The following is a 26,330-nucleotide window of genomic DNA, read 5'->3' on the forward strand; positions in this document are numbered from 1 at the left end:
TCCATGCTGCGGAGGCCACAATGACGAGGTATATTGCACAAATTTTGGACTACATTGTTAGTAGCTAACGTTTCAGATTTGCGGAACGAGCTGACGGGCTCTTGACAGCATGCGCTCCAGAATACGATAGTGTGGAATGTCTCGATGCTATATCACAATGGATTGGAAGTCATGACGACCGGAAGACGTTCCATCTTGGCCCTATGTTGCCGCTCATTCGAGGCACTCGTACCTTTTCTGCCAAAGCTATCGAAATAGAGATCAATACATGCCCGGAAGGCTCGGGTACCGCCATCACCCAATTTCTGGACGAATGTCTCATTATAAACGGAAAGCAGAGTGTGATCTGCATTAGCTTTGGCACTGAGCATTGGTTAGTGTCTCGTCTGCTTCATGCCCACTCTTTCCTCGGCCTAATTTGTAGTGTCCTAGGCCGTCGTCTCTTAATTACCTCGAGACTCTTCTAGACTACATCGTTGCCCGCAATCATCCTTTCGTAAGTGCAGTGAGCACAAGAACGCTGAAAGGCAAGGCACAACTGAAAATCTTTCAAGATACTCGCGCACGCTTATCCGAATGCCCACACGAGCTCTAGACTGAAGAGCAAATACCTTGACAGCTGCAAAGCGATCATATCGCCATTCGTGCCGCAACAAGCGATTCTGGCTCATGAGGTATGTCTGAATCACAGCTCCTCTCATTGACTCCATGAACAATACTGACATCGGTGATATAGGCTTGTGGATGGTTCATAACCCACGGAGGCGCGAATGGAATCATGGAAGCCCTCACCCAAGGAGTTCCGATGTGTGTACTGCGAGACTCATTCAATATGCCTACTTACATGTACCAGGATGGGCTGGCCCTTTGCCATCGACCAGCCCCTCAATATCGCATACATGGCGCGTACTATAGACGCTGGCTTCGAGTTCACAAAGATGCGCGTTGATCGCTGCCCTCTAAACACGGGGAACACGGAGGATACAACATGCGATATGAGTGGTTGGGAACGCGAAGTGCAAGCCATCCTTGATGCAGCGTTCACGGAGACTGGGCAAAGGAAGCGTGAGAATGCTGTAAGAATTGGCGAGAATCTTGGCCGAGCATGGGCGGAGAAGGATGGCAGAGCCAGGGTACAGCTTAATGAGTTCTTGGATTTGGTGAACGTGTAAATAAAAGAAGAAAGCAGATTCGCGAGCCTGCTTGTTGAGATGAAATGTAATTTGCAAAGGCTTGTGTGCAATTACCAACCACTTCCGATATTGTAGGTAGCAGCAGCATGTGTACCCAACTACGAGGCTAATGCCCTTGAACTCGGCTCAATATGATCACGACAGTATTCGGATGCATGACGTGACGTGATGCACGCATACAAACGTTCCCGTTCGAGCAGCCGCATATAAAAAGCAAGTCGCCTGACGCGTGTGACAGCCCCGCACCTCGTTTCGCTACACCGTACTTCATACCCAGGTAATCTTGAGTGGATAAATTTATTAGCGCCTGGAAACTTTTCAAGAACAAAGACTGGGCAAAGACCTCGCCTCCGTTCACTTGAACCTTACCCAACCTTCATCATCTGACATGTCGACCGACAACGCCCGCCGCCTAGCATTCTTCTCTCACCCACGCACCGCCTCGAACCTCATCCTCAAAATCCTGAACATAACCTCTCAGCCCGACATACTCCAACACCCCGACCTACCCGACTATGGCCACAGTTTCAGTCCCGCCATCAAGCTGAAATTCGATGGCGAGCGCGTTCGAAAGCCCGGCGAATGGACAGAAGAAGAACGAACAGCAACGATCGATCATTACGGAAAAGGTCTTGCTACTGTCACCGAATACGCCGCTTTAGCCGAACGCCAGGGCAAGACAGCGTTCTTCCGCGAACACAGCATATCAATATCCGATCCCGTTGCGCAGTACTGCTTCTATTCTGGTACCAGTTTCGGAAGCGAAGATGCGTGGTCCGTTCCCTCCGCACACTCGACGTATAATGGGACCCTGCTTCCCGACGACTTTCTTCGGCAATGGTATCCCATTTTCGTGATCCGTCATCCAGCATCAGCATTCTCATCTTATTACCGCGTGCTCAAAGCCTCAGACTCAAGCCCAGAGAAGGTACTGCAACAAGCCACCATGGTAAACACCTACCACTGGACACGTACCCTATACGATCTCTACAAACATACCTTCGGTATCACCGGAATCATCCTCGATGCAGACGATGTCGTCGCGAATCCCCAGATGCTTATTAGCGTCAGCAAACGTGCTGGCTTGGACCCGCAGAAGCTTAAGTTTACCTGGAATGCGACGTCGAGTAAGGCGGAGATTGCGGCGAAGACGACACATGATCCACAGCATTTGGAGTTTATGGAAACGCTGGATAGGTCGACGGGGGTTATTAGGGGAGATCTGAGGAGCAAGATCGATGTGGGGATTATGGGGGGGAAGTGGAGGGAAGAGTTTGGGGAGGTGGAGGGGAGGAGGCTTGAGGGGTGGGTTGTGGCGGCTATGGATGATTATAGATATTTGGAACAGGAGAAGTTTAGTGAGTGATTGGGATTGGTTTAACATGCAATCAGTCCCATTGCTACAACTCGAATGAGCAAACATTCGTTAGCAACATCCGCTTCGCTGACGTTTGTCCACGGTGCATTGAGATGCGGCATCGCGGCATAGGCGTCTGATACCGGATGTTGTGTGTGCCTGATGGTCCCTCCTGAAGACAATGGTACCGCGGTCCTCGAACCGCTTGGTATACGTCTGGCACCGCCAGCCGTCAAACCTCACCATTCCATTCCCCAAAAGTTTCTTACATCCCTCAGCGCCCTGAAAGCCGCGAAATGATCCTCTTCGTCCATAAGGAACAACAATTGCATCCCTCTCTTCCGCATCTCCTGGTGACTCGCCCAATCCGCATGTCTTGCCAATCTCTCGAACAGCTGTCGGAGCATCTGGGAGTCGGTGACGCATGGGGCCTCTCGACCATTCAGTTCCTCTCGATCTTCGAGGTTATCGAGCAGTTCAGGTTGGCCTAGGATGTGAAGATCTTGCACAATAGCTTCGAGCTTAGGTAATAGGTCGTACAGTTGGCTGGCCGTGATGCGGTTCTTCCAGTCGAGGTCGAGAGTGCGCATCATGAAGTGGTTGAGCAGGGGGCTGTATACTTTCGTCGTATACTCAGATGGACAATCGATGCGTATGCGTTCAACAACGTGGCCAGCTTGGTAGAAACAAAACTCCTTATAGAGATCACGCGCAACGACACCATCCGGTATCTCCCGTCCACTCCCCCCAAACCAAGTCTCGGCATCGATCTCCAGCTCCCGCACTTTCTGCATGGGTACACGACCCAGTACCAGTTCGTGCATCATGCTTCCCAAGGACCAGATATCGGATTCGGGGCCGTGGCGATAGTCTGCTTCGGGGGGTTGGAAGGACGGTGTGCCTATGTGGCCTCGTGGGATTTCTGGTGAAGGGTTACAGGACGCAGCGCCGAAGTCTGCGATCTTGGGTAGGGAGAAACGCTCGCCTTCTCGCGCCGCGGTGAGGAGGATGTTGGCGGGTTTTATGTCGCCGTGTACGATGCCGCGGCTGTGCAGGAAAGCAAGACCACATGCGACATGCTTAAACACATGCCATAGGAATAGTTCAGGGATGGCGCCATCCAAGGTATCCAGGTAGTCCAGTAGATCGCCTCTAGGACAGTATTCGAAAATCAATTGGAGACGATTGGGATGCGGTGGACTCAGGACACTGTTGTAGTATCGGACGATGTTGCCGTGGCGGCCTAGGTTTTGCAGTATCGTTGCTTCTGCTAGAGGTGCGGCGGGGTTTGGGAGGGTCAGAGTCTTTACGGCGACGAGGATGCCGGCTGAGGTGTCGAAGCAGAGATCTACGAGGCCGTTTCCACCAGAACCTATGCGTTTGACGAGTTCATACTGGGTCCAGATTGGTTCCGCGGGGGCTGCGCTGGTTTTGATGATGCGTAATTTGGTGAGCGCATTTTTGATGCCGAAGGTGCTCGCACGTTTCTTTAGTCGTGACGTGTTATCCTGGGCCGGCGTGGGGTCTGTTGCTTGCACTAGGGTCTGGTCGGAATTCTCAGGTTGCTTTGGGCTGCGCGCTGCCCTTCGCAAGTCGTGTAGAGTCTGGCGTCTCCCGAGGGGACGTTGGCTGCCTTGCTTCATGAAGCCCATAGTATCGGCTAGTCGGACTGAAGTGAGAGTGGAAGGAAAAAGGGGGGTGCTGTGATTCAGTGGTAGCGAACGGGGTGTGGGTTGGAAGCGAACCATAGGGGAGCACAACTGCTGACTTCAGGGTCATTTGGGTGACAGCTTTCTCTCGCCGCCCATGCAGCATTTCACTTCCAGTCCTGAGAGCTCATAAGAATCCATGTGAATACCTACAACTACGGAGGTTGAGGGAGAATGTTTTGGACCTATCAGCAAACTGCAGTAGCAATGTTTCATCTTCGCCAGTGTGGCATGCGGTCATGTGCCAGCCATATCGCGATACAAGATCCACCCTGGTATAATCACACGCTTCTTCGTTCAAACAGCAAAGGAAGGGGCTCAAGGTGAAGCGTGAAGCAGTCGGCTTGATGATCGATGAAGTACTGGCATAGAGCTTCCTGGCCAGGAGCAAATGACATGATAAACCGTCGAGAGATCATGGCAAGGACCATGCGCAACTGTAACATGGCCAATGGCTTGCCCGCACAGTTGTAGACGCCGTAGCCAAATGGAACGAATGCGTCTCTGCGAAGGATGAGGTCGGGACGGGAGTACCAGCGTTCGGGAATGAACTCGTTTGGTCGAACGAACGCGCGTGCATCTGAAAGGTTAGCTCAAGCTGCAACAAGAGAGAGAGAGATCACTACCTCGATGTAGTGCGTACGTCGGCGTTGTGACATTCATATGGCCCGGTATGTGTCGGCCGGCGATGACTGCGCCCTCTGCGGGTGTTACACGCTGAAGACCGGAGGGCACGGGCGGATGCAATCTCAATGCTTCATTGATGATGCCAGCCAAGCAAGGTTTGTTCGTCAGATCATGGTCGCCGGGGAAAAGAGAATGTAAGGCTGACAACTCATAGTGGAGCTTCGCCTGGTACCCAGGATGGCGGCACAGTAGATAGCAAATGTTCGACATCGTGATAGCGTTTGTATCAGCGCCAGCAACGATAGCCAACTTGGCCTCTCTGAGAGCGTTGCCGTTGAAGAGCTCAGATTGCGGCAGGTATGTGTATATGTCCGAAGTCGAAACAGTTTTCTTCGCATATGAGCATCAAGATCGAAAGTTGGTCAGAGCTTGGCTGACTTACCTTACTGCGGGCCTTCAATGCTTCATCATACCAACGTTCCCAGGGCTTCTGCTTCCTTGTGGATGTGTGCAGATTCTTAGCGAGGTGGAGCAGAGGCATGTTCAGCAAGGCGAAGCCAAGTACTTTCTGCTTGCTGAGGAACTCTGCCATGATCGGACTTCGCTGCTTCGTGGTCTGTGTATCGAAGGACTGACCAAACGTCAAGTCCGATATGACATCAAAGAATAGGTCTAAAAAGGCACCGCTGGCGTCGATCGGCTTTCGTGATGCCGCATGACTCGTAAGTATACTGGCAGTGATTCGATAGTGTCGTATAAGTCGTGGCACATATCCCAGTAATGCTACAGCTGTTAGCTGTGGTGGTCTAACATTCCATCGTGCTAGCTGGTGACGTTGATCGTGCGGAACTAGAAGTGACAGAAGGAGGTGTATGCTCGACCTTGGTTGCTTGGCAGCAAACGAAAGCGGAGATCACTGACCTGGTCTATGGAAAGCTCTGTCCCAGTACCGACGCTGTTCCTTATGGAGGTTCGGATCGCGGATGAATTGGAGGCTATGAAATGGATGGGTCTGATCGTAGAATTCGCCTTTCAGGATCTTGCTCCTCGGTCCATGTACGTCCGCTATCGCATCAGGATGGCAGATCGAGATCTCGCGTGGCCCTAGACCAGGTCAACGACGCACTCGTCTAAATGCTCTCCAAACCTACTTATTCGCACAAAGTCGCCATATCGATCATGCAAGCTGCGCATCTTGACGTATAAGTCGAGATCAGGGACGCTTTGCTTGATGATCCATAGGCTAGTGTTCCGTGCAGTTATAGGCCCTGGAAAGGATCTGAGAGGGTGTAGCCATCGTCGATACACTATCATAGAACTGAGAAGGCCGCTGACGAAGTCCGTGGTCACATCGCCCACGCAAGCGAAAGAAGAGACCCAGGAAACTTTCCGAATAACAGCAACTGCTACGACTGTAGCTGCGAAGAGGACACATGCTGAGGATAAGATGGCGGCTGAATGGCGGTCCCATTCGCGATGCCTGGCCAAGACAGTAGCGTGGAGCACGACACCCGCAGCGAATGTAATAGCGAAACTCATATTGTGTATCCTGGGATAAGAGTGATTGATGGAGGAGAAGGGTTCATTGTTTGAAAGTCATCCAATACGGCGGTTAGCAGCAGTTATGTGTTGCTGCCAGGCAGTCACGCTCGGTCCGCGCGGTCGGCATTTTCGGTCATTCCTTCTCATCTTCATTGCGGTACAGGTTGCTATTTCATCGATCCACAAGGAACGATTAACGATGGGCAAGAGATGAATGTGATGATGGAAAGCGCTACATATGATGGGGAGGAAGAGATGGTAGTCGCAGACGCGTCACGAAAGACGCGATGCCGCCGGCACAACTCCGGCAACACTGATTGGCTGAAACGCGTCGCCCGCGCGAACTATCTCGTGAACAACGCGATGCCACCTCCATCGCCCTTGAATTCCGAAACCTGAACACCCATACCAGCCTTCGCATAGAATCCTCTATTCTTCTCTCCGCACAATACACTAGCGACAACCTCGTCGCCCTCCTTGTGCGCTTCGCGTACACCCCACGTGGCTAACAGCTTTCCAACACCTTTACCTTGGTAGTCTGTGTGTACGCCACAGACGTGCAAGTCCCAGCATTCGGTGCGATGGCCAGTCCAGTACTTTCCAGAGTTCGCGACAGCTGTGTCGAGGAAGGAAGTGCGCGTGGGATCAGCCGCGCGATTGGGGAAGAGCACTAAAGACGTGGAGTGGTATGCCTTCACAAGTGGCGCGATGAGGTTACCTGCGGAGGTAGAGTAAGCCAAAAGACGCGCTCACACGCTATAGTGAGTGTCGCGATGGAAGGCGTACGTGGATCTGTTCGCCCCAACTCCAACTTCTCTCCCCCTCTTCCTAGCCTTCTCCAATCTGCAGCACCAACGACCTTTCCATCGTCTATCACAACTATGAAACGATGTCGCCAGTCCCAAAACCGTTGTCGAATACCTCGCAGCAAGAACCAGTATACGTCGTCCGGGTATTCCTTGCGGTGGGGATGCATGAGCTCGCCGATGATCTCATCATCAAAGAATGCCGCTGCCCATACCGTCGCTATCGAAGCAAGATCTGAGAATTTTGCGGCACGAAGCTCAAAGTCGGTCGTGCGCGTCGACATATCAGGGCAGTTGATCAACGATTAACACTGCGATACAGCGCTATGCTCATGGCTCACGAATTGCCAGCCGACGGGGCTGCGTGTACGCGCTCTAAGCGTACTTCATCCAGTTGCGAAGGCCCCACACTCAAGCCACATCCATGTCGCTACGCGTGCGGAGTATGCATACGTCACACTCAGGAAAGCACGCTTTGTATCTCAGTGTAAGCAAGAATGCCGAAAAGAGACGCAAACTTTGCGGCTCTGGTATTGTAAACCTTCTCATGGTTTGTCAGTGCTCACAAGGGCTGCAACAACGGCTTAGCGACACGTGATGCTGTTCGTTTGTTTGGTGTGGTCCATGCGACACGCGACACGGGCATCTGTATATATCTGTATCAGTCGCTCATGCTGACCTAGACTCTCAACACCCCTTCGACTCATAGCTGATATGGATCGGATGGTACCGTGGCCAATCACGCCGGCCGATAGCCAAACTCGCGTCATCGATCAGCCATGTCGTCTGCGACTTCACGACGAGAACTGCTCACCGGCAACTCCACTGCGCAGTGGGCTGCCGTTTCCGAACGAGCTTATCGATGCCATGCTAGAGTACGTAATTTGTGATAACAACGAGAGTTCCCACGATTTCATCAGCTTCCTCTTGACCTCCAAGGCCTGCAACATACCGGGGTTCCAGAAACATCTCTATCGCACTGTGTGCTTTGCGCCAGATCTAAAGAGCATCGCCATACTCAAAGGCATCGCTGACGATCCTGCTCGAGCGAAACTCGTCAGGGCTATAGTGTACAAAGATGCGGCGCCCAGACGACTGGAAGTTGCAGAATTTGAGAGGGCAGGCCTAAGCTATCGTGACCGCGAGTTCCACCGCCCTTGTCAACACGACCGGATGACGGATCCCTATCTTTGGTCTACATGGTTGGAAGATAATAGCGTAGGTTGGATGGACAAGTTCATCAACTTGGAAACAGTGTGCTATCGACCAACCCGCAGCATGCTTCCAGTTTCCGTGGATAGAGCGTACACGAAGCATACATCACTCAGGGAGACTAACAACTTGCTTCCCACAGAACAAGTCTTCTATCAAAAGCCGTGCGGAGACAATACAGGCAACATTGTTCTCCCTTCATTTGGCCTCGCTCAAAATTATCCGTTACGGTACACCTGCGCGAAAGCTCAATGCAGACACTCCATGAACATCTTCTACGCGTTGTTAAGACACGTAGATCACCGACAGGTCGAGCGACTTTGGAAAGCCTCCATCAACTTCAACACACTAGGCTTCGTCGGGTTTCCCACCGGAAACATGGTGCTCTCTCATCTCACTACCCTGGAATACAAATTTGACAGTGGCGACAAGTCCAATGCGTATAGCAGCGACTCTTTGAAGATGAGGCTGGCCCAGGACACATACATCATGCCCAATACTCTGCGCTGTCCAAATTTACGGCATCTGGTTTTTTCAGGAAGATCGCTAGCAGAGAACAACGCGCTTCACATGTCCGCGCCTCAGATAGGGTTAGTGTCGGGATCGTCTCAGCTTCTTTGTCCGATCTGGACCTCCAGTCTCGACACGTTGCGCCTCGTCAATGTGAAGTTGAACCGGATTGCAGTCCAGAAGTTACTTCGACTATCGGTCAGACTTCGGTTAGAGAATGTTGTCTTTCTTGAGAATTCATTGGATGTCTTTACAGAAACCTTGGAGAATCGCCTCCTGTCACTCGAAGTGGGTGGTGGTATCATCGTCATTGCAAATACGATTATAGGTGGATTTGACAAGGTCTGGGTCGTCGGTAGTAAGATGGAGGCTGCAGCGACTGTCCGGGAATATTCTCAGTACGTCCGCGACTCATCGGCTTTGGAAAACATACCCTACGTTCTGTCAAAAGATCTAAAGTGGTATATGCTGCTTAGGGGGCCTTCGCCCTTGCGACTCGACAATATGTGGACGACATCGAAGAGTCTGGCGCTGAGGAATGATTCATGGTGAGAGCCATGCAGCCGTCTATGGAAGCATATCGGCAGTTCCACGACTCTCGACCAAGTAGTCTAGAAGGGACTCACAGAACCATATTTCTTCCATCCATCCACCCAGGCAGCAAACAAACTCATTGCACGTTCACTTATAAAGCGCCGGGATTATTCTTTACACTTATCTCGCGCAGATTCACTACACTCAAACCCACAGTAACAGCGATGCCACCCATAATCCTACGAACCCAAGACAACAGTACCCCTACAGCCAATCGATCAACCCCTTCAACACTTACCCCAAATGACAATACCTCCACCCCTCCTTCAACCTCCCCTTCAACAGCTGCTCGCGACTCCTTAGTCGCCAACCACCTACTCGCCAGCTTATTCATCAACCCCAACCCCAATCCGCACGACCAGCCAGAGCCCGCCATGCCTGATCTAGAACGCGGTTTCTCCTCGCACGGAAATGATGGACGTGGACGTCGGTATACTGGGATGTACAGGCAAGGTGAATGGGTGAACATGACTATCGCGGTACTTCTAGTTGTGAGCGGTGTGTGTTTTGCGTTGTCTATACTGTATGGGACTGGTGTGTTGTGAGTGGTCGTAGGGTGAGGGGACTGGAGATCGCGGTATGGGGCGGGGGCGGTGTGTTTCCCAAATCCATCCGATCGAATAGTGCACAAGTCGCTCGCAGCGCCACATGCCTTTCGTTCACACCATAATTCAGCGAGCAGGTGCATTGCAAATTCACTGATCAGCGCCCGGCCGCTCTATAGAATCGTGTCACATATTCACCATATCCACTATGTCACCCATAATATCATAAGCTCCAGACAACAGTACCCCTACAACTAGTCTATCAGCCACTTCAACAGTTGCTCGCGAAACAACAACTAATACCAACGCCATGCCCTTCTTATCCATCCACCCTAACACATACGATCAGCAAAAGCGCAATGCGATTGATCTAGAACGCGGTCCCCCTTCGCAAGGACATGAGGGGCGACGGAACATCAGAATCCACAGCGTGGACGAGATGTCGAACATGGAAATCGCGGTAGTTTTGGTCGCGGGTGTTGTATGTTGTGCGATATCTATACTGTATCTTACTGGCGTATTGTGAGTGTTTGTTGTATGAGAAAAAGGACGAGAGGGCGACGTGAGGAGGTTCGTGTTTGATGGGTTTGGATTGGATGTAGTAGAGCATGGAGATAGACCATGTAACTTGCGTTAATGAACGTCAAAATAAAACATGCTGTACACTTCAATCGTGCATTTGATACGTTGCGGAGAGGACGGGTGGCGAGATAGCAGGATGCAGATTAGTCAGCCGGCTAAGTGGGGTGAAAGCAACATCGCACCCCGCGGCCATCTGCCATCCTTCTTCATCACATTCTCATCGAAAGTATTATCAACGACATGTTCCATTCAGTATATACCCATACCAGAATACCAGCCCGACAAATACGACAGTATCCAGGCATCGCATAGCAGCATCCACCCTGTCGTTGTCTTCTCCAACCTCATCATCACCTCCACATCCTCACGACTTCCCACCACCTGTATCCGCCAACCCCTCACACCTTCTTACGTCCACTTCCCTTAGGACGCCCTGGCTTCCTCTTCGGGGTAGCTGGCACCGGCAGCGGCAATGAAGTAGCCTTTTGTCGTTTCCTGGTTCTCTTGACAACCTCTGTTTCTTTCTCCGGTGCGTCCACGTATTCCTCATCGTCGTCGATGACGATGGGCCTCTTGCGAGACTGCTTTGGTGATATCTTCTGTGCGACATCGGTGCTTGGTACCACCGGTGATGCTGCAGCGGCCTCGCGGGGAGCAGACAGCGACGCGGTCTTCTTAGCGTTGGAGGCACTCGGCGTGGCTTTGAGGGCCTTGGGTGCTGCAGATCGCGCTGCCGTGTATCGCAGGTAGTTTTCGCCGGCTTCGCCGAGGTTGGCTGGGCTACTGCCGACGACGGGGCGATTTGCTTCTTCGGGCGCGGTCGCGACAGTGTTGTCAGGCGCCTTCATTTTCTCCACCGGGTTCACCAGGATGTCTTCGAAGAAGTTGTCGCCTACTCGAGGGATCGAAACATCGAAGGGATGATGCTCTTTGCGCGGCGTATAACTCTTGCGTAGTGCGCCGTCGGTGTGGCAAGGCACGGATGTGATCTTGAGTGCGATATAGCATTTGCGGAACTTGGTCTGCTTTTCGCGCTTGATGGCTGCCTTCTCGCGAAGAGTACGACGCAGGTTCTCTTTCAAGTGGTCAGCGTCATCGTGAGCGTTACTGCCCGTAAGTGAACTCACCTGCCCCCGTTGATGTCAAGGTATCAGCCACGAGCCTCTCGTTCTCCTCCTCTACGCACGCGTCGCAGTAGAACAGCATCATGTTCGCCTTCTTCTCCTCGTCGCCGTTGATCTCGTGCCGTCCGTGCTTGACACAGTAGCAATTGGGTGCGCATCGCTCGTCAGGCTTGGGTGTAGTAATGAGGTGGCCGCATTCGAGAAGGTGCTCGTAGGACATGGATGCATTGTTGCATGAGTCCGCGTCCCGTAATCCTATGACGCGTGGGTAGACGACTTTCTCGTGTATGGCTTCGGCCTTCTGCTTGGAGTCGGTCTTTTGCTTGGTGGATGGCGACGGAGCGGGTTTCTCTGGGAGCGACCACCGAGTGTTGAGCATGTTGCCGAACTGTCTGGCGACGGACGACGACATGAGTGCTAATGAAGAAAACACGTTGGGATACAGGATGATGCAGGCGGCAAGCGCGATTTGGATTGCGCGGTAGGTGGGTGGTCGGTAGCTTGGACTGTAAGTCAGGCGAAGTCGAGTGAGTCAAGAGAGAAGAGTCGATCTCACGACAATAGGACTGAATACTCAGAATTCACCGCCAAGAAGTGAGGGTGAGTTGGGTGTGAGCTCTTGAATTGGCGATACTCACGCAGCCGTGATTAGTGAAGGGCAAGCCGCGCACAATAGCAACCGCGCAGTCTTCACCCCGCCATGATTTCAGACTGCGCAATGTATACGCAGCGAATACTGAGCGTAACATAGCGTCTTCGGACGATTTCGTGATGTGGTGTTCACATGGTGGTATAGTATATAGCCATACCACTCGATTCTTGGCAAAGGTATCGTGAAGCTCGGGTGGGCGCGACTACCTAGGGTGCTAGGTAATGAGTGGCTGAGAGATGACGTAACCATGTTACTTCTTCTTCTACACTGATTGCGGGTTGTGCCTACTTGCTTTGCGACGTGACAAGCATGCGTTCCACGATATGACCGATGCTTGCGGCAAGTGAACGCCTATAGAACTTTATATTGTTCCAGCAATACTTAGGTGTATCAGCACTAGAGACAAACAATCCGGGTGTGTCAGCACTAGAGACCAATAACTCGAAGAGTCAGAGGGAATGGTAAGGTGTTCCTAGTAGCAAAGAACACAGCCACGCTCATTGGCCGCCTGAATGGTTGCCTAAACGGTCAACACCACTTGACGAGATGTTATAAGCATCGACACCAACATCAACTTTCACACGTCTACACATCTTGCCTCGTTGACTTCATCTTGAGCAATCAGCACTTCGCAAGGATGCCAGTCTCCTTCGAGCTGAAAACAGATTCCGAGCAGCCCGACACCCTCACCATATCGTCAGAATGTCCAGATCTCGACCCAGAAATCGCCGCTGGGAATTCACCCCATTTCCTCATCACCATCAACGATCCCCAAACCCTCTCAATCCTCGGTACCAAATTAGCCACCGGCGACACCAACATTCCCATCCTTCAGCCGCAGTCTTCACGCAAGTCCACCGACGACCACTTCTTACTTCCCAGCACTGCGATCAAAGCGCTGCGCATCTGGATCTCCCCCTATGTCTACAGCAACGATGTTCTTGAACTAGTCAAACTCAATCATGTCACACATGAGATCCCCTACCTATTGATGGAATCGATCGTCGAAAGCTGGCGCGAAGCGTTCCGCTGCATTCCAGAGCGGCATTCTATCGAACGCGTCGAATTTGATGTGCGTTATGAAGAAGTACACATGGTAACGTTCGTTGCGCGTATGCTGCAGGCTGTTGCGACAGCGATGTATATGAAGGCAAGACGGACGATGGGGAGGGATCTGGTGTTTACCGTTACGGGTTGTGAAAATGCGAAGAGGAGGAGGTTGTTGGAATGTGGACTGCCTGGTAAGAAAGAGGGACTTGGGGCTCCGGTAGCCAAGGAAGATACGACGGTAGCGGATGCACTGCACCTTCAATGAAGGTGGTCATTGTGTGTCGATGGTACGACAGTTCTCAAATAGCTGTAATCTCACATGCACTTTCACGACTCCCGCAACACACTCGACATTTACGATGACTGAATCCGCCTATGAAATAATGGAAGGGATGAGAAAGACGTCACTTGCACTTGGACGCCTCTCCCATATGTCCGTCCACATCATATCTCCACAATCTCATCACTGCAGCCCACCATTTCACTCACACTTAACCCCAAATTCTTCCCACCCGCGACTTACCTAACCAACACATATCGCACTCCGCCATGGCGCTCACCAAGCCGCCGCCCCATAACCACTGCGACGACCCGTCCACCCCCCTCCACACTCTAGACTGCGAACACATCATCAAGCCGCCGTCCTCGCCTTCCTCACCGGTATGCTTCCCTGCCCCGAAGTCGCCATGCTCAACAAACTGCACGCGCAGTATCTACTCCGCGAAGCCTCAACTCCCCTTAGCCTGGCTCAAGCGACAAGAAAACCTACATGCCCATTCATTCATTTGCCCCGTGTGCATCGAAGATCGCACACGCAGCCAATACCCGCGATACCTCGAAGAGCGGAAGAAAGTCTCGGGTGCGCGGAGACTGACGGAAGATATGGAAACGAATGTGCAGCTTTGGACGTATGAGGCTGTGTTAGAAGCCGCAGCGCAGGGAGGTAGGACATGCGAAGCAGCCGATGAAGATGGCGAGAGGTCTGTCTTTCGGATCAAGTACCTTGAGGGGTTCAAGGCGTTGGGACAGAGAAGAGACGCGATGGGAGGGGTTTGGGAGATGAGAGTTGTGCGCAAAGACATTGGAGTTGAGGAGCAGAACAGACTCACGCCCGATGAAGATGCAGAGATGGACGACTTAGTTGAGCAGCTCTTGGACACAAAAATTGCGATCGCGCGAGACAGCGTAGTTGATGATCTTATGGAAGGTGTTTTTAGATTGTAGACAGGGTCATGTCTTCTGTTGTTCCAACCTAGTTAAACTTGTTCTCGCCGTCGGTCCACCTGCCCGACCCGGACATGGGCAAAAAAGATGGGCAAAAAAGATCAAAATACATACAACAGCGGGGATTCGCTAGTGGTCACCCACCTAACTACTAATCCGCCGGTACAATGCTTGTATATGGCTGAGCGGACGGGAAGCCTAATTCTCATTGTCCTATGGTCGTATGTGAAAGAATGGGTGGTTTTGACATTAATATAGGCGAAAAATATCAATCAAGCAAAGCTGCGTGGGTAAAGGAAGATACTACAGTATCATAATAGAGGAGAGCAGTAGATGGAGTATGTAACAAGTAAGATAGTAAGGGCTCGGCAGTAGTCTATCGAGCGTCTTCGCTTCGGTTCGCATAGGTGATGTTGGAGCCCGCGGTGTGGGACACAGTCTAACCTGTGCACAGATTGACTCAGCTCAGAAGAGGAGGTGGCTAAATAACCAGCATGCATACTGCAACTTCTTAGTATCCGGGAACGCGTTCGACATGCATATGTTCTTGTTAACACTGATGTGAGCGGGTGCGGCTGGACCGTCCCGAAGAACGAACGTGGTCCAATCAAGCGGGAGAGACACCCACCATGTTCGTCGGCGACGCATGCTGCACTGCAAAGACTACGCTGCGTCTGCTTCTGAATACCCTATTTGGATGTCGTTCGCCTGATTCTGCCTGCTGCAGCGCTCTCGTATATGCGTCGCCTAATGTGTGCGGCTGAGAGAAAAGCAGCTGGTCGCCAGGGTGGGAGCTGAGTGACGGCGGTTCAGCTACACATTGGCGAGCCTTCTCGCGCTCCGTCCAAAAGCCGTGCTTTGACTTCTGATGCAAAATTTAGCAGGATCAAGCTCGTCTTGATGAGCGGCAGAGTCCAACGGATTAGCAACAGTATTGGTACTAATCTCAAGGCCACCTCATAGAAGCAAAAGGCTGACCAGGTTTGCAGAACACAACAAAACAAAAACTTGCAAAGTACTGCATCGTGTTCGGGCTGTTCCTAGGTCGGCGTAAGGCTAGCCTTGAAAACAACCTCTGAACTTCGATTGTGAGGCGCGAAACATCAGATCCCTCACCTGGGTGATGACGACCGATTTCGAGCCACCAATGGAAGGGTCGATACCGAACCGTCCCGCGGAAAACGGCACGGCCGCGGACAGAATCGAGCGACCGTGCAAGGAATGCGCATCACTCAATCTCAGCATCGAGAAGTTTGTAATTGAAGACGACAAAGCAGCTGAGATTCGCCCGTCGCTCGATTCCCTGCGGTTGGCCAATGAGCGATTCCGTCTGGGGACTCTTGATAAGATCAGCGAGAGAGCAGCAACATGTCCGCTATGTCACCTCGTCGTAAACTCCATCGGAAAGGACGTCTTGAAAGACGTCGACGCTACCAGGGCAGTCTGCCATCTTACGTGGGAGATGGACGGACGCTTGTCCGTTGACCCCAGACGTGCACTAGGAGAAAAGCGGACCCGTCGCCTGAGAGTCACCTGGAGCGATACGTTGCTCAAGGCCTTCGAATCTTACTTGGTGTTAGCAGCACCCATCAAATACGCGAACTCCGATCTCGACTACCCCAAGCAGTTGAATCGCGAGACGCAGTTTCTTGGCCGCCGCTTCGGCGCGACGGAGAACAAAAAGAATCTCATTCGCGAGTTTTTGAGGCTGTGTGAAACGAACCATGATCGTCGATGTACCCAGAAGATTGGCATCGAGAACCCGTTTCTCGAAACGCTCATGGAGCCATACTTCGGCGTTATCGACATCGAGAATGACCGCCTCGTTCCTTTGCCGTTCGACGAGACGAAAGAGCGTCTTCAGTTCGAGCCGTATGCGGCTGTCAGCTATGTTTGGGGAGATACCGGTAGGATGGACTACCGAACGAAGATTGAGAACATCCAGAGTCGAAGGAAATCTGGTGGCCTCGCTGCCACCATCCGGAAGCTACCAAAAGCACTTGTACAGAGTATTCGGCTGGTACATGATCTGGGTATCAGATACGTTTGGATCGACGCACTCTGTATTGTGCAGAACAGCAGCCACTCGTGGAATCTCAATTCGCGAGCTATGCATCTCATATACGGCAATGCGACACTGACGATCTGCGCTGCGGACGGTGATTCGCAAAGTGGTCTCCTGGCTCTTGACGAAGACCAGCGGCCTCAACAGCAAATCGGAGTTTATGCAGAAGGTGTGCACCTGATCCTGCATCAACCGCCTGAGATCAGCATCCAGACATCGAAATGGAACAAACGTGCTTGGACATTCCAGGAAAGGCTGCTCTCCAAGCGGTGCTTGATCTTCACCAGAGGCCAGATCTATTTTCAGTGTCGCTCTACTGGCATGTCCGAAGACATATTTGCAGACGGAAGAGGTAGAGGCTGGTCGCTGGATTTAGTGCAAGCTCCTCTTCAGATGCTCACGGAGCTTAAGCGTCGCAGCATGTGGTTTTATGCCCACTGCGTGTACCTCTACACATTGCGCGAGCTCTACGAACCGCTGGATATCCTGGCTGCATTCAGTGGAATGTGCAAGCTAATGGAGGGCACAATGCAAGCGCCTTTTGCTTTTGGGCTTCCGACATCGCACTTTGACCTCGCCCTCTTGTGGGAGCCCGTCGACCTTTTGGCCCTGCTGGACTACAATCGGGTAAAAGAAGAGCCAAAGTACAAAGACATCAAGTTCCCAAGTTGGTCTTGGTGTGGATGGAAGAGCGATGGAATCCAGTACAAACCCCAGATGGTTGACGGTTGTCTCTCCGATGTCCATGCTTGGCTGTTGGATCACACATGGATTGACTGGCACATTAGAGACGGTCATGGGACTTTGCGTCGCCTATGGGACAGGGAGAACGCCGTCGCGGATCGAAGCATTGATGAGAAATGGACGGGGTATAACGCATCAGTAAGGCCAGCTGATGAGTCGACTATTCCTGACCCCAGTATGAACGACGATAAGAGCGATACAGGGTCTGCTCCAAGCGTGACTGATCTTCATGACAACAACAGCAATCTTCGGCGAACTCGTTCAGAAGGCATTGAGAATCGTCTGAGGGGGAACAGCTTTGGTAGCAGGAGCCTGAAGCGCATAAACAGCCAACGTACCTTAGATCGAGAGGCCAACCGTGGAGCTTACGACAGTTACGGGCGGCCGTTGAAAGGTGGTCCACTGGACGCAATACAGTACAGAAAGCAGCTGGAGTTCAATCTCACCTTACCCGAGGATCCCTACCACGTAAGGATAACAGCAGCCAGTCAACCTATTGGTGGACTGAAAGAGTTTCCCGATCAGCCATTCCTACAATTCTATACCTGGCGAGCCTTTTTTCACGTGGTTCGCTCGAATGAGACCGGCTTTGAAGGAGACGATGTTGGAGCGACTAGGGCTCGCTGCCACATCACAGACCGGCGCGGCGATAAATGCGGGTCCGTCATTGTCAACAAAGAGTGGCTGGAAAAATACGAAGCCACTGGCCAGACTACGTTTGAGTTCATTGCCATTTCCGATGCCAAGTCATTCAGTCAACAGGAGTTTCCGGTGTGGACGTATTATTTGCCGAAGGAGAGGGTTGATTCCGAATGGGATCTGTACTTTGTGCTCTTAGTAGAACCATTCCCCGATGAAGGTATTCATCGTCGTGTAGCTCTTGGCAAAGTCTTCAAAGCGGCGTTCACGCTCGCAGATGACGAGTGGAAGGAAATCATCTTGGGATAGCAAGTATTGTACAGCCATCGCTCTGGATGGCATCTAGATCGTGCTCGTAAAGAATGAGCAGCTGATCGTGCAAGGCGGGCGAAGATGACGGGCCGGTAGTCTAGTTAGCCACAAAAGAACAATACAATCGAAACCTATCACGACGTCAGGCAACAACATGGTCAGCAGCGGAGAAGGGTCAAACCACAACCACAGCCAGACGCATCCCATCCACATGCTCAATCTCCACATCAATAGGCCATGGCAACGAGGGAGGAATCCAAGAAGAGTATCTTAACACATGATTATTGGCAGGCAAGTCATCCAGGAAGACAGGAAGAGACGAGCTGGTCCTATGTGCTATTAGCAGCCATGAGTCCTCCGCTTCCGTGTTAAGTGCCGCTGATGCATGCGCAATCGTCTGTGAGGAGACCTGAGACCAAGTGAAAGATCTGAACAAGACCGAAGTCCTTTCACAGAACGTACCGAAGTAAGTATTCCTCCACCGCCATGTTCCACGCCATATACAAGCTCTCGCCCATCGTCCGCCTAAACAATCATGTCCGTCATCCATCGAGACCTTATCCTTTCAGTGTCCACCAAGACCTTCATCCATCATACCTCTGAACGTTCGTTCATCCCTCATATTGATCTTGACAACGCAGCTTCCACCATCCAAGCACTGCACGTTGTACACCTTCGCCAGCATAGCCTGAAAAGCAACGCTCAAAAAGAAGAACAAGCAGATGAAAGAAAGAGAGTCGTATCATACTGTCAACGCCATGCGTACGTACCAGAGGTGTGAGAGTGTGCCGAGAGTAGAAACCGTAAGAGTGAACCGAGAGAATGAGCCGTAAAGAAACCGTAAGAACCGATCAAGGTATACTGTGCACATGAGTGATCGGGCATGCTCGGCAGTAGTGGCTACCGAGCACCCCACGACAGTTGTGACGTACCGGTCGGTTAAAACCTGCTGGCAGCAGCGCCCCAGAGGGAGTTGTAGATCTTGTCCACAACGTAGGAAGCGCGGATGGTACGGCTGTTGAAGGTACGACCGTTGAGACCTTGGAGAGCCTTCTCACCGCCGGAGACGGAGTCGAATTTGACGAAGACGTCACCCTCGCTGTTGGCGTCGACAGCAATGTGAACGACCTTGCCGTACTTCTTGTCACACTCGGACTTGATCTCGTGCTGGAGCTCCTTGTTCCAGTTGTCACCGTAGTTGCGCTGTTCCCTGGTAATGTGTTAGCGAATGTCTAAGAGGAGATGCGGGGACTTACTCGTCAGGGTCAAAGACGTTTTCGATCTTGACGCACTTAGAAGCCATGGGAGCGGCGGGGGCAGGAGCGGGAGCCTTGCGAGTGGTGGGAACAGGCATAGCCTGACCACCCTGCCTGGAGTCTCCGGGAACGTCGCGGCGAGCGAGAGCGTCCATGAGCCTGCTGCGGTCATAGGTCTTGAAGTTGACTCCAGCGACATCAGAGTCATCAAGAGCAGAGGCACCGCTAACACCACGGTCGTCCTTGCTATGGGTACGGTCGAAGACACCACCAGTACCACCAGCATAGGCACCACGACCACCAGCACCACTGAAGGCAGAGCCTTGGTAGGACTGAGCCTGCTGGGTGAATGTACGGAGGAGGTTCGCGGTCGATTCGGGGGTGAACTTGTCGTTGCCGAGACCAACGCGGATCTGGCGGCCGGCGAGCTCGAAACCGTTCATCTCTGCGAGAGCATTCTTAGCGTGCGAGGGGTCAACAAACCTGTGATGTGTTAGCAAATGATGTCGCAGGGAACATAAACAGACGACTTACTGAACGAAACCATATCCCTTGGAGCGACCTGGGTTCAACTCATCGCGCTGGAGGATGACCTGCTCAAGCTCACCAAAAGGCTCGAAGATCTCCTGGAGATCCTTCTCGGTGACGCTGAAGTGGATGTTGCCGACGTAGAGACGGTGGAAGGGGGCGCCGTTGGCACCGGGTGCAGCACCGCCCTCGGATGGACGAGCAGCACGGTTCTTCTCGGCTTCAGTAAGCTGGGCAATGATGGGGACGCCCTTCAGTTTCTGGCCAGTCAGCTCCAGTGCAAGAGGGACAGACTCTTCAGCTTCGAACTCAACGTAGCCGACGCTGGACTGATGTTAACATGTATATATGAGGAATGGAGAAGTGAGTACTCACCCCTTGCTACGGCCGGTAACACGGTCCTTGACGATCTGAGCTTCGACAACAGGGCCGACACGCTCGAAGAAGCTGCGCAAGTGACGCATCTCAGCGCGCTGGGAGATCTGCTGGACGAAGATGGTGCGCTTGTCGCGGTCGTCCTCGGTGACCTCTGGCTTGGGCGGGGTGTTGTTGCGACGGCTGTTGCGGCGGTCATCACCACCGTTGCGGCGACGGTCGCGGGACCTCTCACGGTACCTGTCGTTGCCGCGGTCGCGAGGGGAGCGGGAACGCGGACGACCGCTACCGCTGTAGAAGTCGCCTCCGCGGTCACGGCCTCCACGACCTCCACGGCGGTCGCGCGAGCTGCTGCGGCGGAGCCTATCACGGTCTTCATCTGTGTCAGCACCTTTGCTAGAACGGGGACGGCTTCCGTCTCTTCGGCGGTGGTCTCTATCGCGGCTGCGACGGCGATCTCCATTGGACTCACGATGACGGTCCCCACGGTCTCGGCTCCTATCACGGCGGTCACGGCGATCTGAGTGGCGGTCGTCGCGGCGGCTGTCGGTGTCGCGCGCCTCGCTGCTGGCAGTGCGCTTGCGCTCGGCGTCCTTCATCTCGACCTCGCGGGCGGTCTCCTCGAGGAGGGCCTCGACTGCGGCTTGGGTAGACATGGCGACGTCGGTGGCGGTTCCTAGCTCTCGATAAGCGTAGCTGGTGGAAGTGATGCGCGATGTCACTGCAATGGGCGATGTGTTGTTGTGATGGCGAGCTGGGGCTCAAGTATTGATTTCAATTGCGATATCGAACGGACGTAGAGAATAATACTGCTGGCGCTTGCCGAATGACCTCTTGACCGAGGTGCACTTGACAAATGGGTGCTTGATTGAAGCTTTGCTCGTGCAGCACGACGTGTTAATGGGTGGGTGAGTGGAAAGTGGAGAGGCAGGCCTGGGCGTGATACCTTGAAAAGTTGGAGAGGCCTTGGCAGGGTCCGCGCGTGACTAATAGGCAGCAAGTCACGTGACTGCCGCCGTGAGCGCAACAGGGAAATGAGCAGTGACTGAAGAATGGGGAACAGAAGTGAAGTGATTGTTGGCATTACTATTATCTGAGGTAGTGAGTCATAAAGTTATCTACAAACGTCAAAGCTGCATCGACCCAAAATGGCCCTGCAGACCCGCTGAACGCCTTCTTCAATGCCGGTCTTGACAACGTGGTGACAGGTGGGTGTCTAATAACAAAAGTCTATTCGTGCGTCGCCATTCAAGTGGACTTGATGACCTTGGAAGGTCCCATCTCAAGCTCGGTGCCGAAGATGCGGTCCCAGAAGCGGCTGGTGACACCGAAACCGTTTTGGTAGTCAGCGAAGTGGTGCGCAAGGTGGTACTTCTTGAGTTGCTGGTAGTAGGGAGGTAGCCTTCAGTTTGTTAGCGAGGTCCTTCATAGTGATCTATGGGTATACATACTTCTGGTGGTGGAGGAAGTAATGTGTCATGTCGTAGCAGGTGTAGCCAAAGATACCACCACAGTAGGCAGCCAGAGCGGCATACCAGTTCCAGAATATGATCGCGTGTGCGAACTTCCAGAACGGTGCCGCCAAGACAGCGAAGAGTGTAGGTGGCATGACGAGCCTGTATCTGTCCATGGGAAGGTAGTGGTGAATGCCGTGGAGCAAGAAGTGGAGGGTGATCGCGACGCGGTTATCGGGGAGGTGGCTGCTTGTTGTTAGTACAAGATGAATCCATGTGGATGGGGAGTGCTTACTCGTCCAAGTGGAACAATCCCCTGTGCAGGACGTATTCGATAATGGTCCAGAATCCCAGCCCAAAGACCCAGTACCCAGCAAGTTCCGTCGCGGAGGATAGTCCACCAAACGCAACGGCTGTTCCGTACGCGACACAGGGCCACCAGAGCGATGGCACGACCCACCACGGCGTCTTGCTGAGGGGCTCCAGGAAGTTACCGAACAGCGGCGCGGAGTCGCCTCCCTTGTAGTGGCGCGGGCGATGCACTTGCTGTAGGTAAAAGTCCTTGCTGAATCCACCATTCCAGACCTGCATCAGAAGCGGCTTGCTCAGGTCCAAGAACTTGTGCTGCTTGTAGTCCTGGTTCGGGTCCGTCGGTCTTGAAAGATCTTCTGCAGATGACATGCCGGTTGCTTCGTACAGCGGCTTGCCGTCCTGTTCCATGCCCTTGAGCTCCAGCTTGCCAACCTCGGAAGATGGCAGAGGCACGATATCTGCAGGATTCGAGCTCTTTACTGCGCCATTCAGGAGATTTTCGGGGACCATGAAGCCCACCAAGTTCTCTTCAAGAATCTCGTATGCGGAATCGGAATGGGTGTGTGAGATCTCGTCCTTCAGGATTGCCTCGATGTCTTTGCCCGCATATTCCAGGATGAACTCGGGGCCACCAGGATGACCATCGAGGAAGTCGGTAACATCGTAGACCTTGGTGCCGATTGTAACATAGCAGGACTTCTCGTTGTTGTGCGCGCGCACCTCGGCGGTCGGAATCGTCGGAAGGGTGCGGCCGGGCATTGTGGTAGTTGTAGACATCAAGTCGATGTTCGGCGATGGGTTGTTTGCGGTACGTAGGAAGGGGACAGGCGAGGGTCGTTTATATGTGTCCAGCGGTGTATCTTCAAACACTGGTCTCGGCGGTGTGGTGAATAGCTGCGATTGCGTGGCGACACTAATTCGGTGCCCGAGGAGAGAAGCTGCGGCGCAGTAAAACACAGCACAATGTAGAGAAGGAGCGTATAGGGTGGGAGGATGCGCGGTAGAGTAACAATACAAGCCGCGGGAGTGTACGGAGAGTAATGTAGCAATCAGTCAATTGTCAGGAGAGCCAAGAGATGCGCAGATCTCACCACCCGCAGCTAATGGTGGCGAGACCGGCATTCGTGCGCTTCCACCTCCGAGATGCCACCACGAAATCTCAGACCGCGAATAGGAGATGCAATTTCCCCTCGCCTGGTATTCGCCGTAGTATGCGCTGATTGGTCTCGGTCTCTTGTAGCGCTCTGCTCATGCCCATAGTCGGATCACTGATGTTCTAGTTGTCCGCTTTCGTTGTCCGAATGCTTTCGCTGCCCGGATGCTTTCGGTTGTGGTTTGCATGTCGACAACGCCTGACGCCTAACGCCCCAGGGGATGACAGAATTCCATCGCATTATTTTGCCTGCGCAACATTTCAATTTGTCCATAATTTCTAGGTCGACGTAAAGTCCTACCTCGATTGACATTGCCATCATGAAGGACCTTCTTGGGATCTAGTGCGACACATAATCCGGCGTACCTTTCACGTCTTTCATATGCTTCACGCATCGCACGGCTATCATTGAGAAGCCGAATGCAGCTTGCATTGTTGCGAAACTGTCTCGGTGCCTGGGTTGCATTTGCATTTCCTTATAGAGGACAGCAGCAAGACTAATCGATAAGATGGAGCATCTCTACAAGGTCGACACACTCTCAACGACCGAGATCCAGACATCTTATCAGATGCCTATCTCAGAGAATGCAACCATCAAGCATCAAGCAAGCCACCAACCCATCGGCCCGTTGTTTGGAAAGCCATGGCGTGGACGCCAATGACAGGCTGTGAGGCTGTCCGTCAGCCTTGCTGGACCCTTGTCTGCCAGGGGCAGGAACACGACATTGCGTCACTGACGGATACCAAGTCGCGACTTCTTCACTGCAGCCAACAACAGCCAATCCTTGGATATGTGCCTTGCTTGCCGTGCAGGGCCCCGGCCCTCAACCTCACCACCTTTCCCAGCCTTATTCTCAGCATCCTCACAACCTTACGCTCATCTCTATACCTTTGCGACGACGCTCAGCAGATCTGCACCCTCGCATCACATATCTAGCAACCATTCCTCACTACGAAGACCTATTCTGTGATTGCGCATGCGCCGTGCGCAGTCACAGCCCATCATGTCTGCTGTTACGTCCAACAGGGATCATACCCGGTCTATAAACCGCCTCTCTATCGCACAGCTATGCACCCTCCTCTGCCTGAGCGCGCTGCCTATGGCCGACGCCATTCATCACATGGGACCTAATCACCACATGGCATTTAAGGCACCCTGGAAGACCAATCGAAGGAAACTGGACATAACACCCCTGCTGGTGACGAACCAGTGTCCCGAGCCCATCTGGCCTGGTATTGGAACGCAGTCCGGCACAGGTCCAGGCGAGACTGGCTTCAAGCTTGAACCTGGGGAGACGAGGAATCAGACTGTATCAGAGGACTGGCAGGGTCGAGTCTGGGGGAGAACAAACTGCACCTTCAACGACGATGGCACTGCTGCTGCATCGGGTCGTGGAAAGGCTTGTACATCCGGCGACTGCAACGGCGCCTTGAACTGTCAAGTCGGAGTATGTCATACTCATCTTCCCTTCTAACCGACTCCCGCTGACTCAGACACAGGGAGACGTACCCGTTTCGCTCGCCGAATTCACGTTGGACGCCGGAGACGGAAACACATACTACGACATCTCGCTTGTCGATGGCTACAATGTCCCCATGGCAATTGTCCTCCAGCCGCTGGACAACGTGACGCTCGACGACATCCCTCCAAATCTTACCAACCCGTCTTGTCAAGGCACAGACGGGCTCCTGGCTACCCAGGGCTACAACCCGTACCCAGAGTTTCCCAACTTCCTCCGCACGAATACCTCGTATCCACTCTCCTTCGACCAGGACGTAGACGAGAATAAGATCTCCAAATGGTGTCCATGGGATCTACAGCAGAGTCCTCCCGAGAAGCCTGGTGATGGCGTATACCCGTACCCTGACGACAACATCCAACGGCCGCAATTCAACCCCTGCTTCTCCGCATGCGCGAAGAACAACCAGCCCAAGGACTGCTGCACAGGCGAATACAACTCCCCAAACAAATGCGAACCGAGCGAGTATTCCAGGAACGTAAAGGCAGTCTGTCCAGATGCTTACAGCTATGGTATGTACCCCACCTACACCAGATCATTTGAGTAAGACTAACAGCCGCATCAGCATTCGATGACCAATTCTCTACTTTCATCATCCCCTCTGGCGCCGGCTTCGAAGTCGTATTTTGCCCTGGTGCGCGTTCCACAACCATCCTTGCGACGAGTCGAGATAAGATGCTGGCATTGGCGCAGAATGGGAGGGTCGAGAGACAGACTACGATGATGATGAGCGAAGCCAGGAGTGACGAGGTCCGGAGAAGCGCTGCATCGGGAATCTCCCGACCCGACGGCAGCTTGCTCGCCTTCATCTCGGCTGTGGTAGCTGCTGCTTCAGCTTCATACATTTGGTAGCAAGGCGGTCGCACATGGTCAAAAGGGGTCTGGAAACTCCGTTGTTGCTAGTAGTTGAAGGTTGGATAGCTCTGGTGGTTGCCGTCGTTTGATACTCGGATAGTTCTATACCCTTTGTCTTTATACGATTTCTTCTTCAAAAACCCCATTACATTAACTTCCTGATCGCCGAAGGCTTACTGCATGCTCACATATGCCGCCTCGGAAAGCCGGCAGCCTATCCACCCTCCGTCGTTAAAGAAGCAATCCTGAGGTTGCACGACGCCGGCACCATCCCACACCGCGTGGGGCTGCACCACCCGGAACGCTGCCGTCGCGCCTCTCCCATCCTACCCAACACTTCTAACTTCTGCATTCGACACGGAGCGACCAGCACCGCTACCATCTCGCAAC

General features: G+C 52.9%; 11 protein-coding genes across 11 annotated transcripts; 5 read left to right on the forward strand and 6 right to left on the reverse strand.

Moving 5' to 3' along the window:
- Nucleotides 1-669: 669 nt before the first annotated feature.
- Nucleotides 670-1,172, forward strand: J4E93_010875 (uncharacterized protein; the record flags this gene model as incomplete). The annotated part of the gene is made up of 2 exons (XM_049348751.1): nt 670-674; nt 854-1,172. 2 exons carry the CDS (start codon nt 670-672, stop codon nt 1,170-1,172), a joined length of 324 nt encoding a protein of 107 aa, XP_049194092.1.
- A 409-nt stretch (nt 1,173-1,581) lies between these two features.
- Nucleotides 1,582-2,559, forward strand: J4E93_010876 (uncharacterized protein; the record flags this gene model as incomplete). Its single annotated transcript, XM_049348752.1, has 1 exon — nt 1,582-2,559. The coding sequence occupies one exon, from the start codon at nt 1,582-1,584 to the stop codon at nt 2,557-2,559; it is 978 nt and encodes a 325-aa protein (XP_049194093.1).
- A 230-nt stretch (nt 2,560-2,789) lies between these two features.
- Nucleotides 2,790-4,202, reverse strand: J4E93_010877 (uncharacterized protein; the record flags this gene model as incomplete). The annotated part of the gene is made up of 1 exon (XM_049348753.1): nt 2,790-4,202. The coding sequence occupies one exon, from the start codon at nt 4,200-4,202 to the stop codon at nt 2,790-2,792; it is 1,413 nt and encodes a 470-aa protein (XP_049194094.1).
- Nucleotides 4,203-4,540: 338 nt separating this feature from the next.
- On the reverse strand, nt 4,541-5,478 carry J4E93_010878 (uncharacterized protein; the record flags this gene model as incomplete). The annotated part of the gene is made up of 3 exons (XM_049348754.1): nt 4,541-4,839; nt 4,886-5,276; nt 5,329-5,478. The coding sequence occupies 3 exons, from the start codon at nt 5,476-5,478 to the stop codon at nt 4,541-4,543; spliced, it is 840 nt and encodes a 279-aa protein (XP_049194095.1).
- Nucleotides 5,479-6,772: 1,294 nt separating this feature from the next.
- Nucleotides 6,773-7,518, reverse strand: J4E93_010879 (uncharacterized protein; the record flags this gene model as incomplete). The annotated part of the gene is made up of 2 exons (XM_049348755.1): nt 6,773-7,146; nt 7,215-7,518. The coding sequence occupies 2 exons, from the start codon at nt 7,516-7,518 to the stop codon at nt 6,773-6,775; spliced, it is 678 nt and encodes a 225-aa protein (XP_049194096.1).
- A 3,557-nt stretch (nt 7,519-11,075) lies between these two features.
- On the reverse strand, nt 11,076-12,180 carry J4E93_010880 (uncharacterized protein; the record flags this gene model as incomplete). The annotated part of the gene is made up of 2 exons (XM_049348756.1): nt 11,076-11,752; nt 11,805-12,180. 2 exons carry the CDS (start codon nt 12,178-12,180, stop codon nt 11,076-11,078), a joined length of 1,053 nt encoding a protein of 350 aa, XP_049194097.1.
- Nucleotides 12,181-13,090: 910 nt separating this feature from the next.
- Nucleotides 13,091-13,768, forward strand: J4E93_010881 (uncharacterized protein; the record flags this gene model as incomplete). Its single annotated transcript, XM_049348757.1, has 1 exon — nt 13,091-13,768. The coding sequence occupies one exon, from the start codon at nt 13,091-13,093 to the stop codon at nt 13,766-13,768; it is 678 nt and encodes a 225-aa protein (XP_049194098.1).
- Nucleotides 13,769-15,874: 2,106 nt separating this feature from the next.
- J4E93_010882 (uncharacterized protein) lies at nt 15,875-18,484 on the forward strand (the record flags this gene model as incomplete). Its single annotated transcript, XM_049348758.1, has 1 exon — nt 15,875-18,484. One exon carries the CDS (start codon nt 15,875-15,877, stop codon nt 18,482-18,484), a length of 2,610 nt encoding a protein of 869 aa, XP_049194099.1.
- A 942-nt stretch (nt 18,485-19,426) lies between these two features.
- Nucleotides 19,427-21,302, reverse strand: J4E93_010883 (uncharacterized protein; the record flags this gene model as incomplete). The annotated part of the gene is made up of 4 exons (XM_049348759.1): nt 19,427-19,697; nt 19,744-20,226; nt 20,278-20,595; nt 20,647-21,302. The coding sequence occupies 4 exons, from the start codon at nt 21,300-21,302 to the stop codon at nt 19,427-19,429; spliced, it is 1,728 nt and encodes a 575-aa protein (XP_049194100.1).
- Nucleotides 21,303-21,894: 592 nt separating this feature from the next.
- Nucleotides 21,895-23,171, reverse strand: J4E93_010884 (uncharacterized protein; the record flags this gene model as incomplete). Its single annotated transcript, XM_049348760.1, has 3 exons — nt 21,895-22,048; nt 22,098-22,346; nt 22,396-23,171. 3 exons carry the CDS (start codon nt 23,169-23,171, stop codon nt 21,895-21,897), a joined length of 1,179 nt encoding a protein of 392 aa, XP_049194101.1.
- A 1,533-nt stretch (nt 23,172-24,704) lies between these two features.
- J4E93_010885 (uncharacterized protein) lies at nt 24,705-25,937 on the forward strand (the record flags this gene model as incomplete). The annotated part of the gene is made up of 3 exons (XM_049348761.1): nt 24,705-25,013; nt 25,066-25,597; nt 25,651-25,937. The coding sequence occupies 3 exons, from the start codon at nt 24,705-24,707 to the stop codon at nt 25,935-25,937; spliced, it is 1,128 nt and encodes a 375-aa protein (XP_049194102.1).
- Nucleotides 25,938-26,330: the final 393 nt, after the last annotated feature.

Source organism: Alternaria ventricosa, assembly GCF_023758065.1.
Source record: "Alternaria ventricosa strain BMP 2768 chromosome Unknown scaffold_37, whole genome shotgun sequence".
NCBI lineage: Eukaryota > Fungi > Ascomycota > Dothideomycetes > Pleosporales > Pleosporaceae > Alternaria > Alternaria ventricosa.